Genomic DNA, 15,551 nt, shown 5'->3' with positions numbered 1-15,551 from the left:
CCAGTGCACGCTCCAGGGGTCCTGCTGCTCTGGGTAGAAGCGGCACAGCACGGCACAGGAGCTGGCCCTGCCCGTCCTCCCTCCCCTCTCGCACTGCGCAGCCGCCCCGGGACAAAGCCCCGCTAACAAGACAGCAATAAGAGAGGCTGGGATGGCTCTTAATCCTAAACCCTGGCTTAAGCCAGCTTCCTCCAGAGGCTGTGAAGCGGGTCCTGCCAAGCATCGGCACGGAGCCATCTCCCACCCCAGGGAAAAACCAATGCCGTGTGCCAACCGGCACAGACATCCCCCGCCACCCCAAACCACGGCACTGTACAGCGGTGGTTTTATTTGAACACGTTTTTAACACAGACAAGCGTTGCCAGAGAGGCCAGGCAGAGCGGCGCCGTTAGCTCGCCATCTCTTTGGCCATGACCTTGTTGAGCTTGTCTTTGAGGTAGGCTGTCCGCTGCCGCTCCAGCTTCAGCTCCAGGAACTCGTAGTGGGGAACCTGCAGTGGGGGGAAGAGGAGATGCCATCAGAGCCCCAAGGTGCACAACAAGGTCCTGTGTTTGGCCGCCGGAGGAGTGTCCATAACCTATTTTGATCCCCCCGATGTCCCACAGCAGGGATGTGGAGCAGAGACATCGCTGTGGCAGCCCTTGGGCCGGTCCCCACCACAGCAGAGGCGGGCACCGAATTTGACGAGGCTGTGGGGATGGGCGAAGGGTACCCTTCGCTCCTGCCTGATGGTGGAATTGGCACCCAGGGGACCAAAATGCAGACAATTCACGACTGTCCCCAAATTGGCCCGCATCACCACCACTGAACAACGGGCTTCTGTGACCAGCCAGGATGGGATGGCACAAAGCACTGGGAGTGGTACAGGCCGAGCAGCCAGCCCTGGCACCCACCTTTCCTCGTGGTAGAGGAGGATTCAGGGCAGCACCTCTGCCACGAGAGGCTCGGGGACCTTGCTAAGCACCAAAACCTGCTTAATTTTTCATGTGAGATGCAGAGGACGTGCAGGGCTTCATGGTCCTGCCCTTGGCACACCCCATCCTCCTCCCCGTGCCTCTCCCAGCAGCCCCCAGCCTGGCGAAAGGCAGATGAAATGTTTATTTGGAGTGAATTTGCAGGCAGGAGGAGGACAGGCAGGCCAGGGAAGAGGTTCAAGAGCCCAGCACCTTCTTTCTGGCCGGTGGCTGACAGCTCCAGCTACGTTAGAACACTGAAGCCGGGACGCCGCTCCTCGGCAGCACCTCCACCAGCCTGTATGAGGGAGCAGCCTTGTCTGGGGGGATCCCACCACCCACCCCTGCCTCTATATTTAGCAGTCAAGAGGCACGGCTGAAGCTGCGGGAAGCAGCACTTCCCTCCTCCTCCTCCTCTTGTCTTCCCCCCCACCCCGAGCCTCCCCAGCCAGCGCGGGGGCTGCAGGGGGGGGATTACGCAAGTGGCTGGGAAAAACAGTGCTGGTGAACCTCAAACCTCGCTTTGCATCAGCCTCAAAGCGCGGCAGCAGGCGCAGAGAGCTGGGGGGAGGACGCTGGGGAAGGGCTGAAGCTCAGGGTCCTTGTGGGGACAAGCTAGGGAGACCGCCGTGGGGTGACAATGACACTGCTCTGGGGTGACACGTGGCCCTCCAGCCCCAAAGGAGCTGCGCTTAAGAGTACGCGGCTTGGGCAGGATAGGGCTGAGCCCGGGCTCCGCGGGGCAAGGGGCAGAGGGAGGTCTCCCTGCCTGCGAAGGCAGCGCGCCAAGCCACCAACCCTCCTCCTGCAGAGCAGCCCGCAGGAGGGCAGGGCTTGCTGCCTGCCAGAAGAGCTATAATTACCTCTGGGAAGCTAAATAATACATGACCCCGCTGGAGCACAGGGCTGTGGCACAGGGGATCAGCACCCTAAGACCTTGTCTGCCGTCCTCCTCGATTACCGATTTCCCCCTCCCGCCAAGCACCTTCTGGCTGCCTAACAGGTGGCCAGGAGAGGATCACGGCGGCTAATCCCGGCGTGGGCAGGCAGGCGACCTGCCGAGCTGCCCCGCACAGAGCCGTGGGCACCAAGGAGTGCTCGGGGCTTGACCTGGGACTCTGCCCTGTTGTACGCGATCCAGAGCCATCAGGAAGAAGGGGAGCGAGAAGGAAGCTGGTAGACCCCCCCCCGCCCTCCCTCAAGAAGGGGTCTGCTCCTCCATCTCCATGGAGTTAAGAGACCCCTCTCTTCCCTGCAGCTACTCACATCCACCACGAGGAAGCCGGCCGCCTGGATGTGGCGCCGGGCCATGACGTAGCGGCCCAGCAGGTCCTTGCTTCTGTTGCTGAAGTTGGGGAACTCCCACCGGAGGAAGGCGACCCTGGGAGATGCACGGAGGAACGGGAGGTCATGAGATGTGAGGCTGAGCACGTGCAGCCCAAGCGGAGCTGGCAGCAGCACCCGGATCCCAAAGGGAGCTGCGGCAGAAGGGCCTGCTCCAGCTCTGCCCATCGCCCCGTGCCAGCCGGACACAGATTTGTCCTGCTGGAGCCATTATCCTGCCTCTGAGCCATCTGAGAAGCCCCAGGGCAGCAGCTCAAGTGCAATTTATCCACAGCCCAGGCCTGGCAGCAGGCTGAGTGGGGCGATGCTGCCTTTTCCAGGCAGGAAGGAGGCAGCTTTGTCCCCAGGGCCCTGCAGACAGACAGCCTCTCTGGCAGACAGGCCTGGCAGAGGCTCTCTTTGGAGAGAAAACCATTGCCACGACCAGTGTCCGGCCCCCTCCCCTGCCGCGCCTCCACCAGGTTGGCTGGCCAGAGCAGCCCATGGCTCTAAAATGTTATCCCAGTGGGGCTGGCACAGCCCTACCCCAATTTCTGTCCTGTGCCCACCCCCTCCTGCTCCCAAACAAGGGGGGACGCAGCTGCGCACAGCCCCCTTGGCACATTGGCAGCCCCTGCGGCGCTGCCATGAGTTGCCAGCTGCAGTGACCAGGAGGTGCGGAGCCCACGGATCCTCAGCACCACGAAAGCAGAGCCTTCCCACTCCTCTCCCGGCGAGCTCCTGCCTGGACAGCAGGGCACAGCTGAGCCCAGACCCACCTCCTGGCTCCCGGTGGCAGCGGCTTTGTCCCTTCTGAGTAGAGCAGATGGGGAGCAGCAAAGTCCTTCAAGGGGAGAGGTTTATTTTCACTGTTCACCACCATCTCGGCATCTGCACGGAGAGGAGGGAACACGAGGATTCCCGACACCCACCTGGATGCCGCTCACACCATCTCTGCTGAGGCTGGTGATGCAAAGCATGCGAAATCCTGCCGCTCCCTTCCCAAAAAACCCATCTTTGCTGAAGCCGTGGAGCAGCTTTGCGTGTGCAGCCAGGGTACAGCACCTTCCTTGCACTGCCAAACGGCGGGGTCTGCTTACCAAGCGTCTCCTCGGGCAGAAGATGTGTCCATGGCGTGATTTTATCCCCCAGTGTCCCATGGGAAGGGGGCGTGGGGCTGACAGACCACAGAAGTTGCTGTGGCAGCCGGTTGGCCGGTCCCCACCACAGAGGAGGCAGGGGCCGAATTTGACAGGGCTGCAGGAGAGCAGGGAGCTGGGGGAGCCTGGGGTGGGCTGTGGGAGCCGGGGGTGCGGCAGGGGAAGGGAGAGCAGAGCCAGAAGCCTTTCACCGGCCTTTGTGCTGCTTGGCTGCAGAAGGGCTTTCCTCCCGCATCTGCCACCCATGACCATGCCCTGGGCCACGGTTTCTGCTCTGCCTTCAGAGTCAAGTTGCAGGAGGAGATGGGAACAAGACAGGGCAGCTGCAATGAGCAGGCGGAGGGGCGTGAGGCTGAAGAATGAGGGGGGAGATAAAGCCTGGTAGCCATACCCGAGCCCTCGAGTTCAATTCCCTCCACCAAGCAGAGCCTGATGGGGTCCCGCTGCTGCCCACAGAGGCAGGGAGAGGACGCACTCACCGATCTGCCAGCCATAGATGGTGTGTACGTCGAAGCGCCCATTGTCCTGCCTCCCCAGCACCCCTGCCAATGCCTCCCGCAGGCTGCTCTGCAGCAGGGTGACCTTCTCCCCCACCGGCAGCATGGTGCTCAGCATCTCCGCCGGCAGGAACGGCCCCTGGTAGCTGGGGCTTTCCAGCCTGGCAGCAGCGTTGATGTTGATGAGCCTTAGTCGTAAATTCTGGGCCCTGAAGGACTGGTCGCCTGGCAGGAGGAGAGAAGCAGAGCTAGAGACATGGGCCAAAGCCCTGGCCCACAGCAGGGTCCAGCTCTTCATACGGTGGCCTGCCTAGCCTGTCTGACTGGGATTCCTGGTTCTGATCCCCCCGCTATGGGTCCCTGCCTGCTGGTGTGGAGATACAGATCACCAAATGCCGGGGTTCCTGGCTTTGCTCCAGCTGCTGGGTGCTCGCAGGAAGCCACCATGAGCTGGCTGAGCCAAACAGGGCCCTTGTTCAGTGGGGACAGCCCCGTCAGAGCCCAGTGTCTGCAGTGTGACTTTATCCCCAGGGTCCCACAGATGACAGAAGTTGCTGAGGCAGCTGGCTGGCCAGTTCCCGCCACAGAGGAGAGAGGGACTGAATTTGACGGGGCTGCACCTCCCCAGAAGTCACCATTTTGTTAGGAAATACCAAACCCTCCCATCTCTTCTCAAGGTCTTGGGGAAAGCCAAGTGGGCTTGCCAGAGCAGAGCAGCAAGCTGTGCCTTGGGGCATGCGATTTCCACGACAAGGTTGAGGACAATGCATCATTTAGATGGACCAGGCTCAGTATCGCTGCTCCCTGCCCCAGGTCTAGAGGTTCTCGGTCCCCGTCCCACCAGCAGAGATGCCCACCTCACCTCGGATCTCAGCATGGAAGTCAGGTGCCAGCACTCGCTGCAGGTAGGGAGCCTTGGCCTGCTGCAGCACGCAGAGCGACCACACCAGGTCCGTCAGCAAGTGAGGCTCCAGGCTGTCCAGCTGGCCCTGGAGCAACTCGTGGACCTGCAGAGAAGGAAACCAAACAGCTCAGGTCAGTGCTGCTGATGCTTTGATCTTGTGGTCAACACGTAGCTCTGGCAGCTTGACAAACCCCCGAGGTGTTACGGTGTACCCGATGTGCACTGTCTCCTCTACAGCAGTGCTTCTCCCCTGCGTTATTTGCAGAGGGGAGATTTTAAGATTGCTGTAACGTGACCCTGCAGCTCGTGAGCTGCAGTTCGCTGGCCCGGGATGCTGCGTTGTTGCCAGGGAGGTTCATGAGAAAGCCCAGCAGCAAAGCGCAGCAGCCAGGGGTAACGCGCCACTGCAGCCAGCCCTGCCACGAGGACAGTGTTCAGAAAAGGCAGAGCTAGAGGTGATAAGCCCTTCAGGATCTGCAGCTAAAACCTGCGGTAAACAGAGCTGGAGGGGTCTGAGGTTGTATTGGTGGTGTCAGGATGTCTGTCCAGGAATCACAGCAAGAGCCTGGAGCTCTGCACCCTGCAGGGGCTTCTCCTGTTAAACCTGGAGAACTTTTCTGCAACACCTCAAAAATGAGTAGTTTTGCACTTGCTACAAAATCCCCCTTCACGGTGACCACGATTAATGCTGGCAGGGGGAGTCCAGAGCCCTGGATGCTACTTCCACACCTCACCCTCCTTGCTGTCCGAGGGAGACCCCCTGCTCCCCAGGTTGGCTTGGCCATGGGGGACAGGCTGCCCTGCGGTGGGACATGGAGTGCTGCCGATTAGAAACACCCATATGTAGGTCCTCTTCCTTCTTGGCTGCGTGTCGCAGGTAGGACTGCGCAGGCCACACTCCCTCTGCCGGGTGCTCGGTGAATGCCCGCTTATTCAGCGATAACACAGCTCCTCTTGGAAATCGTCAGCATAAATCTGTCCCCAAGGAGGTCAAGGTGACTTCCTCCTCCACTTCAGAGGCCAGCCCGGCTGCCTCCACGAGCCAGGGAAGGCAGGAGGATGCCAAGGACAGCGCCTGCCCCATGCTCGCCTCCTGCCAAACCACGTAGGAGGCTCCCCCTCCGCTCGGCCGTTCCAGCCCATCACATCTCCTCGCCCTGGGATGCGTCAGCCTTCCCCCCTCCAGGCAGGTAGACAGCGAGCACGTCTGCCTGTGGCAGCCTCTATCCTTCTCGACAGCTCCCCACGCTACCAGACAGAGGGCTTGGCTCAGCTGGGAGAGCCAAACAGCTCTGCCAGGAATGAGTGTGCGACCATCAACACCTATGGCCTCGTTATGAAGAGTTAATTACAGCAATTGGAGTTCAGGAGGGCAGTGAACACACACATGCTGCTTGCGTCTGCTAGAAAAGCGAGCCTGCGGGGACTTGAACCAGTCACGGACTAACTGGTTCAGCTATTGCCCGGCATGCAGCCATGGCAGCCCAGTGCGGGTTTTTAAGCCTGGCCTGAGCTCTGGGTTCCCCCTTCCCATTTCTCACATCGTTTAAAACTGGCTCGAGCCATCCAACACGCACTTTCACACACAAATGTGCTAGAAGGCGATCCCGCTGACTAGGAAGGTTGATGAAGAGGGGGAAAGGAGGAAGGTTACCATGTTGAAGAAGTCCTCGATTCCACTGGGCTGGAAGTTCAGGCGAGCAAAAGACAAGATGATACTGCACAGATGGGTGACTGACAGCTGCTTGGTGTTGTCCAGGGCATACTGGAAGATACAAGGGGAAAAAGGTTTAGGTCTGTCCTACATGAGTATGGACAGAAAAAGATTGAAAGCCTCAGCCGAGGATGCATCCAGCCCTGTGGCAAGATGGAAAAACGTGAGCAAAAAGGTCTTGCAGTGCTTCCCTGGGATTTTATCTTGGCAAAAGGGAAAGCTGTGAGTGGAAGAAGAGCTCTGTAATATTCCGGTACAGATGAAAAAGTGCAGGAGCATAAACTGGGGCAGAGCTGGGAAGGCGCCTGGGGAGAGAAGCAGCGCTGGCACTCGGGACTGGAGGCTCAGACAGAGCTGAGACCAGCTCCAGCTCAGCACAGATTCCCAGTGCTGACTTTAGCGGAAGATGAACAGCGAGTCCTGTCAGACTCGATTACAGCCGCCAGCTGGGTAGACAAAACAGTGACAACATTCCAGAGAGCATCTCTGGAGAGGTAGTGGTGGGGAAACTGCTGCCATCTCCCAAGAACTGGGGTGGATCACAGTTGTACTGGTGCCAGTGGGGACTTCCCTGGCCTCCCAAGCCTCCTCCTCACCTGTGCAATGGCCTCAAACAGCGGCAGGTTGAGCCACTTGAGGAGGGCGAAGGATCTGATGCAGCGTGTCACCTCGACAGGCGTCATCATGGAAACGTGGGGGTGCAGGTCAGTGGCTATCTTCTGGAAGACCTGGGGCTGGTGGAAATTCAGTTTTCCTTAAAGGAGCAAAGAGAAAGCAGCAGCCACTTACAAGGAGCTGGTACGGGAGCTGTGCCTGGATGGGTGGTGATGGCACAAGGGAAAGCACAGAGCCGTTCGTTAGGAGCAGAGGAGGCTTGGAGACCAGTATTGTTTCCCCCAGTTGCCTTGGCCTAATCCTTTCTGGTCAGACCAAGTCTCTGCTGAGTCCTGCTGCACCCACCAGCTCTCAATCCCAGTGCCAACTCATGGCTCCAGCCTCCACCTAGTGCTGGTAACAGATTTTAGCCCCAGTGACTCCATCTACAGATCCTGGTCTGGCCAGAAGAGCCCTGAACTCGCCCAGGCTACCAGGAATCTCAGGCCAGCTGAGGAACAAGCAAGCAATGACCAGCAACCTGCAGCACCAAGCTCCGGAGGCCAGTGCAGACCAGCCAGGAGGGGACAGTCCCCATGAGAGGAGCATAGGCAGGGTCCGAGACTGGCTGCAGTAGCAACAAGTACGAACCATCCTGATGCAACAACAGGGCAGCTACAAGCACTGAAGAGAAACGTCAGTGCTGCTTGCTAGCATCCCAGCCAAGAGCATCCCCGCCGCAGCAGCTACAGAGCTGCTGGAGCCTGCAAGAGCCAGTCTCACTCCCAAACCATGTCCAGCCATTGTAGTTGTCCACTTTGTAGGTTATAAGGCTGGGGGACTGCTGGATTACCTGCTCTGATCTCTGCATATGACCCAGGCCCATATATACTGTCCAGCTGCCCTTCCTGAGCTGAAGCACCTGCAGCCCTGCCTCTGAGAAAGGCGCCCAGCACAGATTTACAGGCTGTGACATGGAGTGTCCACCACTCTCCTTGAAACTTGTTCCAGATTAATCATCTTCATAGTAAGTAAGGCAGTAACATCAATGACAAAAGCATGAGCTCCCTCCAAGGCCAGGTCTACTGGGGTTATTTCTTTATCTTGAGAGTATAGCTAACCTACAAAGGCCATCCTGGCCCCAGTTGCTGTCAGAAGAGCTGTTCCCACCACCAGAAGCTGGACAATCAACTGAAGGAACTCCTCCTTGGGTCTCCTGGCTTCCTTTATCCCTGCTTGTCTGGGCTTTACACTGGCTACCAAGAGTAAGAGGAGAACAAGACCATGCAACACTGCATGGAAGGAGGAGCCAGAGAACCAAGACACTCAGGATCATAAACCAGATTACCAATTAGTGCTACCCTGCTGTTAATAGAGCTGTTTGGCACCAGGTTCTGTCACCATCAAGTATCTGGTGGCTCTGGTCTACCCTCTGGCCAGGAACACCACCAAGGTGGCTGTCACCGCCCTGAGCATCTGCCAGCGCTTGTAGAAGTACTTGCAGCACCTCACCTGCTGAAGAGTATGAATTCAGCAGCCAGCGCTTCTCAAATGATAATTAACTTGTCACTAGGACATCTTGGATGGAAAGACATCAGCTATCTTAGTGCCACTGTCCCCACGTAAACAGTCTAGCTCTCCCCAGGGCTCCTGCTCAGCCCTCCTTTTACTGAGGGCTGTGTTTTGCAAGCGAAGAAACAGAGGCAGGGGCTCCCTGAGAAACCCACAGCCACGGGAGGAGGCAAGAGAGGATTTGGGGCCATTTGGGGCATCCTGGCTCACTAGCTGCCTATGCTGCAGGGCAGAGGGGCTCCCTGGCACCCCGATGGCCCTTCCAAAGCACGCTCTCATCACAAGTCCCCTTCTTCCCATGCATTGGAAGGAAAAGGGCATACCTGCGCCCACTCTGCCTGTGCTCAGAGCTGGAAACTACCCAGCTGCACTGGCTGGTATGCTAGGTCCAGCCTAACGTACCCTGCCAGCCTTTCTCCTTCATCTGGCCTCAACGCCGTGGTAGCAACACTATCAAATCCCCACGCGAGCGCCCAAAATCAGCTGGACTCTACCACACGTAATGTCCAGCAGGTGCCAATACAACCGAGCTGCTTACCATAGGCAAAAATCAGGTCCAGCAGGACGTTGAGGCTGAGCTCAGAGTGCTTCTGGATCAGGTGGTAGGACAAGGCTCGGAGCAGAGGCACGCAGCGCCGGTTCTGGTAGGCTAGAGCCAAACTTATTTTCCGGATGTCATCAGGGCTGAACTGTTCAGCAAGCTCCAGAGCCTGCCAAGAAACGTTTTGAGCAGGGATGTAAAGAGAAAGCACAAAGCAAGGTGCAGATACAGCCTTTATATGGAACGGGATGCGCCATCGCTACTGGCTGAGCCTCTCTGAGCGTGACGGGGACTGGAACTAGTGAGTGTTTAGCACATGGTGAGGCTAAAGGGCTGGGAGTGAGCCTAACGGCTCAAGCGGAGGGAGGGCGAGGGGAAGCAGACCCTTGTCCTCTCAGCAGGGCTCAGTCAGGACCTTCCCGCTGCTGGTTCTACCTCCCCCAGCCGGCAGGACCTCAGCGTCCACTCCGTTCTGTGCCCAGCCACCGTAACATGCTGTTGGGCAAACACCGACAGAGGAAAGGCACCTGCTGCTGGATCAGAGCCCTGTTTTCCACTCTAATTTCCATTTAATTTGCAGGATGCTACCCAACATTGTTAGTTCAGGCTCTGCATAAGCTGACAACCCCGTCAGATCCAGCTACAGCATTCTGCCTTGTCACACACCAGTGTCTGCAGCATTTATTTATCCCCAGGGTCGAGACGGACAGTGGGGCTCATGAGCTACAGCCATTGCTGTGGCAGCTGTTTGGCCAGTCCCCAGCACGGGTTAGATGAGGACTGAATTTGACATAGCTGCAGTCAGGGCTCCTGCAGGGGCTCTGACTCGAAGGACATCTCCCTGCTCCTGCAAGCAACAGAAACGGGGACCCACTGAGCACCAGAGGGGACAGACCTGCCCCCTTTGGAGACGATGGGTGCCCAGAGGCAGCCAGAAGGCGAGGACAGTATGGTCACTCTTTGTTCCAGCTCTCCTCACAGCTTAGCTTGTGCAGAGAAGCAAAGGATGATGTTTTTGGCAGCTGTGTTATGCTGGCTCTGTAAGTTACTGCTTGCCAGCTGAGATAAAGAAATCTGAGCCCGTCTCTGCTAACCTGCCGCAGCTGCAAAGTAAAACACATCAGCTCAGCCCACTTCCAGCAGCGCAAACCAGTGCGAGTCACCCACTTGCACCAGTATGCATCGTGAAGGGGCTGGCGAGTGCAAGCTCCCCCATCTACATGGCTCCTCGGATGGAAACCCCTCTTAGAAGCACCCATGCACGGGAAGCTGCTTAAACAGCAACCCGTAAGCATACACCAAAGTACTCTGAAGCAGCGAGCGCAGCCTGTGTGGAATTAGTGTTCCCATATAGGGTTGAAGAGGACAGGGCTCTCCCTCCCGCTGTTGTCACCTGCAGGAGGTGGTCCGTCTGAAGGGAACGGAGGCAGAAGGGAGAGCCCAAGCCCGTACCTTGTCCTCCAGCCGGTCCATCAGCGCCGGGGAGATGTGCCCGACCTTGCTCATCAGCGCCACCACAGTCCGAGTGCCCTCAAGCTCCGTCCAACGCAGCTCCAGCTTCTTGATGACTTCGTTCAGCAGCCTGCTCTCCTTCACCTGCTTGACTGCGAAGAACTCTGCCAGGGAGGCGAGCTGTCTGAAGGTGAGGCGCCGCAGCCGCCACAGCACCTCCTGCTCCACCGACTGCATCTCCCTCCTGTTGCTGTCCACTCCCAGGGAGTAAAGGCTCTTCAGGAGGTTCAACAAGGTGTTATTCCACACCTGAGAAATCTAGCAGCAAAGAGAAATAAGGGAGAGGTGTTGATGAGAAACAGCACGAGAGCATTCAGTTGCCAGTCACGCCAAACGCCAGGCAATGCTCTGTAGCTCCAGAAAGAGCTGCACAGCGTTGAGGAGGAGGCAAGAGAGCCCTCCTCGGTCCAAGGACATCCAGCTGTCCCCCACCACAACATGAGACACCTGCTCCTCCTCACAGGTGTAGCCTGCACAGTCAGATACAGCCTGGAGCGACCCAGCACCCTGGTGAGGAAGAGGAATCTCAACACCTGTACCACAAGCCGAAGCATGCACCAATCCCAGTGGCATGGCAGAGCCTCGAGAGGTAACCACACATCGCTTACAGAGCTGCCGTATAGGCGGTGAACTCTCTCTGCCTCAGAGAAGGATGCTACGCAAACTGGCTACCAGCTGGGTGAAATATTTAAGTAGACTTTACCCTTCTCTGGAGGCACTCGAGCTTCTCTGTGGTGTGGCTGGGATATGACATGGGTGGCTGGTAAAACAAAAAGCAGTGGGGAAGACTGATAATTCAGGGGCAGGAACTTGAGGGTCTCGGGGGGAATGCCAGGGAACTCCAACCCACCTCAGGTCAGATGAAACTTATGCTAAAAGCTCTGATTTCTCTCCAGCATCTCCAAAAGGAGGCTGGGCACGAATCCCACCAGCTGCTGAGAGCACCAGGACTTGCCCAGTCCCACTCTGCCCACTGAACTTCTCTGCTTGGCCACCACCGGCTGTGTTCCCACCAGCAGCCCCGACATGAGGCAGAGCTTGTGGTTTTCCACCAGCAATCAGTCCTCCAGCTTTCATCTCCTTTGGCATCTATCAGGGAATGCCAGGCACCTCTATTTCCAGCCCAAGCTTCCCCAGCTGTGCTCTACTGCTGCCACACAGCACTAAAAGGCAATTTCAGTCCGAAAGCTCTCCTGATTTCTATAAAAACAAACCCAATCCTCAGCACAACATCGGTTCTGATGGGCCCTTCAGAAAGTGTCACTGCGCCAGCCACCCCGCTACAGAGCACAGCGTCTGCTTGACAGAATATCCCAACACTACAAGATGATTTCAGAAACAAGGAGTTGCTTCTCAGAGTGACCGTGCAGGACGCAAGCGAGGCAGTGCCGTGAGATGTTGAATTTCAGGCAGGAGTGACCACACGGGTTTGGGCAAACAAAGGCGCTAACTCTCTGGCCTGTTCAAACTCCAGCAGTTACACCAACACAGCAAATTCCTGAAGTGCTGCTCAGAAACAGTTCAGCACCTCAGGCACAAGAACAACCTGAGCCCTGCCAGGGTGCTCCGCTCAAATCTGAAAAATCACAGACCAGGATGCAGCCAGGAAAAGGAGCAGAGCTCACAATTTGCCCTGGGTTATTCAGAAAGTCACGAGGAGAACCAGATTGCTCCCCTGGCTGATACCTCACCTTTTTCACCCATTCACACGTACAAAACTCACCTCACAGTCTGTTAAGAGCCCTTCCCTCAATGCTGTCTTGGCCCACGCCTCATCTTCTGTTCAAAATCTCCGGCTCGTCGACACAAGGACATTACAAGCCGATTAATTTTAGTTTCTTTGCATCAGAGCATCTTTGCATCTACATGATGACCTCTTACATTCAGTTATCTACGACTGCGGCTCCAATAACAGCTCACTGGAGAAGGATAATTGTGTTTGCAGCGAGTTTGCTTGCTTTACATCTCAAAATCCCTAGCCACATCTCTCTTGGCAGTTTCCTACACTTAGGCCACACTGCCTTGCTTCTCATAGCGCCCATCCAGCACGTCAGCTTTGCTTTGCCAGCTCTGGAGCATCCCTTCCCAACTGAGTGGCCCCCAGGGACATGGGCATCTCTTTGATCTGTGGTGACAGTGACACAGGACCATGCAGATCAGCAGGAGCAGTACTTTCACTCCAAATACAGCAGCATGGAAGTGTTGCAGCTCAACAGAGCTAACCAGGCAACCTTAGGACAAATCCCACCTCTGTGCTATCCTTAGACAGGTTTTAGGGAGCAGAGATTACGGATCAGGAGAAATACGAAGCGTCTGCAAAACGCTCTGCCAGGGCCTCATCAAGTTCAACACGGCAAGTTCGCAGGTCAGGGCAATCCCCAGCACCAGCACAGGCTTGTGGATGAAAAGCTGAACACGATCCGGCAACATGTGCTCGCAGCCCAGAAAGCCAACTGTATCCTGGGCTGCATCACCAGCAGCATGGCCAGCAGGTCAAGGGAGGGGATTCTGTCCCTCTGCTCCACACTCTGGAGAAGACAAGGCTCCGGGGAGACCTTCCTGTAGCCTTTCAATATGTAAGAAAGATGGGGACAGACTTTTTACCAAGGTCTGTAGTGACAGGACAAGGGGTAACTGCTTTAAACCAAATGAGGGTAGATTTCAATTGGATGTAAGGAAGAAATTCTTCACTATGAGGGTGCTGAGGCACTGTACAGGTTGCGCAGAGAAGCTGTGGATGCCCCATCCCTGGAAGTGTTTAAGGCCAGGTTGGACGGGGCTTTGAGCGACCTGGTCTAGTGGAAGGTGTCCCTGCCCATGGCAGGGGGGTTGGAACTACATGATATTTAAGGTCCCTCCTATGACATGGGGCCCATGAGCTGCAGGTTACTTCCATAGCAGGTGGCTGGGCCAGCACCAACCGCAGCGGACAATGCTGAATTTGATGGGGCTGCCAAGGTTCGACTGTACAATGTGCCGAGCATGGTGCACTGGTTCCCTTCAGATGCCCCATCTTACCCGATGCTTTCTCTGCTGTCCGGCTGTGTAGCTCTGATGCGCCTTTGCCACTAACTGGCAAAGGTGCAGCTTTATCTTACTGAGAAAACTGAAAATTCATGGGAGCAGGAGTAAGGCAGCATTTAACGAGGATGATCTCTCCGCTACATTTTGTCTCTGGGCCCAACAGCAGCGCTTTTGGGTAGAAATAATCAGGCATCCTGCCTAGAGCTGATAAATTCACCTCCTGATCCCCTCAACTTCATTTTTTACTTGGAAAGGCACAGTAAAACCCTGAACAAGCAGCCTGCTCTAGCTGGCCACGCCAGTTCAACCGCAGGAGCACCGGCTGCTTTCCGCCTCATATTCTTTCCCCAAAACTCTTCTGCGGCAAGGAGGGAACTTACCTGGGAATCCATGATGCTGAGGACCTCTTGGAAACACTCATCTTGCAGGATGCTCTCCGTTTCCAGGTTTTTTAATGCTGCAAGCCGGGAAAGTTGAGTAATTATTAGCGAAGCTTGGTTGCTGTTAAGAGCATGGTGTTTGGTCAACTGGAAGAGTTCCTGAGGACTCGTGGCTGTTTCAATCAGTTCCCTGATCACTTTGTGCTCTGGATTTCCGCTGTCCTCCACCTGCTCTTTGACTGAGAATCCATCTGCCCAGCTGGAAGGGCTCGAAGTATGAAACGAAGCAAAAGGTGCTTGAGGCAGAGCTCTCGCCATCGCCACCTTCCCAGCCGGCACCAGCAGAGAGGCCGGGACTGCCGAAGGAGCGGCGAGGAAGGCACCGAAGTGCCTCCAGCAGCAGCGTCGCACCAAGCGGGCAGCCATGGTGGAAGGCGTGGGGGGAAAGGAAGGCCGGGGCGGCTGTAACTGATGGGAGGTCAACGCCGCATTTCAGGAATGCTATGAAAAGAAAAGAAACCCTTTATGAGCAGGAGAATTTCAGAGATGAAGAGGAGGAGGCAGCCAGCTTCTGGTAACCGTGGTGAGGATGGTTTTGACCCGCAATATTTGACGCTTTCTGACGATCGATTGATGGGCAAGACACTGCTCTGGATGAAGCTATGCTCTTCCCCGCTGGGGCTTAATCTCTCGTTAGGGGCCGCCCGGCTTTCCCAGGCAGCGGGTCAGCAGCACACCGGCCTCCCCCCAGACCTTCAGGGACACAGCCCCGTTCTCCCCAGTTGCTCCCAGTTTCCCCACACCCTCCTCCCCGGGCTCCCTCCCGTTCCTGCCCACCCCGCCACCCCTCTCAGCCCCCCGCCCCTCCCGGGGCTGTTCCCCTCAGACTCCCGGCCGCGACCCACGCTTCCCCGCGACATTTCCCCTCAGAAAACCCGCCGGGGCCGGGCCGGGCCCTCCCGCCCTCACCGAGCCTGACCTCGCACGCCCCAACCTCCGCCATGTCGCGCCCGGCGCGGTCCGACAGCGTCACAGCTCTACGGCGAGTCTCTATTGGTGGAGAAGCGGCGGGGTTGGGCGGTGCCGTGGCGCTGCGGTGAGCTCTTATTGGCTGGAGGCGGCGGTTCTCTTCTGGTGGGCGGTGACAGGGGGGAGCCGCGCGGTCTGTGAGGGGGAGCGCGGCCGCCATGATGCGCTGTGATCCGCCATCAGCCGCCGTCAGCCGTCGGGGCCCCGCCGCCCCCCCCCTTCGCCCTCCGGTCCTACCCGAGGCCGCGGGTCAGGGCTGGGCCCGACCTCGCCCGCCAGGCCGCCATTTTGCGGGGCTGAGCCCCCGCGCTACCATCCCGCCTCCTTCCTCAGCTTCCCCCCCCGCCC

At 57.4% G+C, this 15,551-nt stretch overlaps 1 protein-coding gene across 4 annotated transcripts; it reads right to left on the bottom strand.

The window, feature by feature from the left end:
* Positions 1 to 341: 341 nt before the first annotated feature.
* On the bottom strand, positions 342 to 15,188 carry TBRG4 (transforming growth factor beta regulator 4). Of its 4 annotated transcripts, XM_010561967.1 has the most exons (10): positions 14,175 to 15,011; positions 10,711 to 11,028; positions 9,256 to 9,427; positions 7,148 to 7,305; positions 6,492 to 6,602; positions 4,796 to 4,940; positions 3,916 to 4,158; positions 3,056 to 3,167; positions 2,220 to 2,334; positions 342 to 490 (listed from the first exon to the last, which is right to left on the bottom strand). In XM_010561967.1, the coding sequence occupies exons 1-10, from the start codon at positions 14,598 to 14,600 to the stop codon at positions 389 to 391; spliced, it is 1,902 nt and encodes a 633-aa protein (XP_010560269.1). In that variant the 5' UTR covers positions 14,601 to 15,011; the 3' UTR covers positions 342 to 388. The 4 variants fall into 4 exon arrangements, with proteins under 4 accessions (XP_010560269.1, XP_010560253.1, XP_010560261.1 ...); XM_010561951.1 differs by lacking the exons at positions 342 to 490; positions 2,220 to 2,334 and adding an exon at positions 15,154 to 15,188 and having other exon boundaries at positions 3,085 to 3,788; positions 14,175 to 14,675; XM_010561959.1 differs by lacking the exons at positions 342 to 490; positions 2,220 to 2,334 and adding an exon at positions 15,144 to 15,186 and having other exon boundaries at positions 3,085 to 3,788; positions 14,175 to 14,675.
* Positions 15,189 to 15,551: the final 363 nt, after the last annotated feature.

The sequence above is a fragment of the Haliaeetus leucocephalus genome, unplaced genomic scaffold (genome assembly GCF_000737465.1).
Source record: "Haliaeetus leucocephalus isolate CR32 unplaced genomic scaffold, Haliaeetus_leucocephalus-4.0 Scaffold0, whole genome shotgun sequence".
In the NCBI taxonomy this organism is placed as follows: domain Eukaryota; kingdom Metazoa; phylum Chordata; class Aves; order Accipitriformes; family Accipitridae; genus Haliaeetus; species Haliaeetus leucocephalus.
The sequence above is the reverse complement of the archived record's forward strand: the minus strand, read 5'-3'. Positions and strand labels throughout refer to the sequence as shown.

Excerpts from the sequence above, each read along its gene's own strand:
- TBRG4 (XM_010561951.1), bottom strand. The coding sequence starts at position 14,600 with ATGGCTGCCCGCTTGGTGCGACGCTGCTGCTGGAGGCACTTCGGTGCC. Across the intron at positions 7,306-9,255 it reads GGACCTGATTTTTGCCTATG|GAAAACTGAATTTCCACCAG; the intron begins GTAAGCAGCTCG and ends TGCTCCTTTAAG. Across the intron at positions 4,941-6,491 it reads TCGAGGACTTCTTCAACATG|GTCCACGAGTTGCTCCAGGG; the intron begins GTAACCTTCCTC and ends CCTTCTCTGCAG.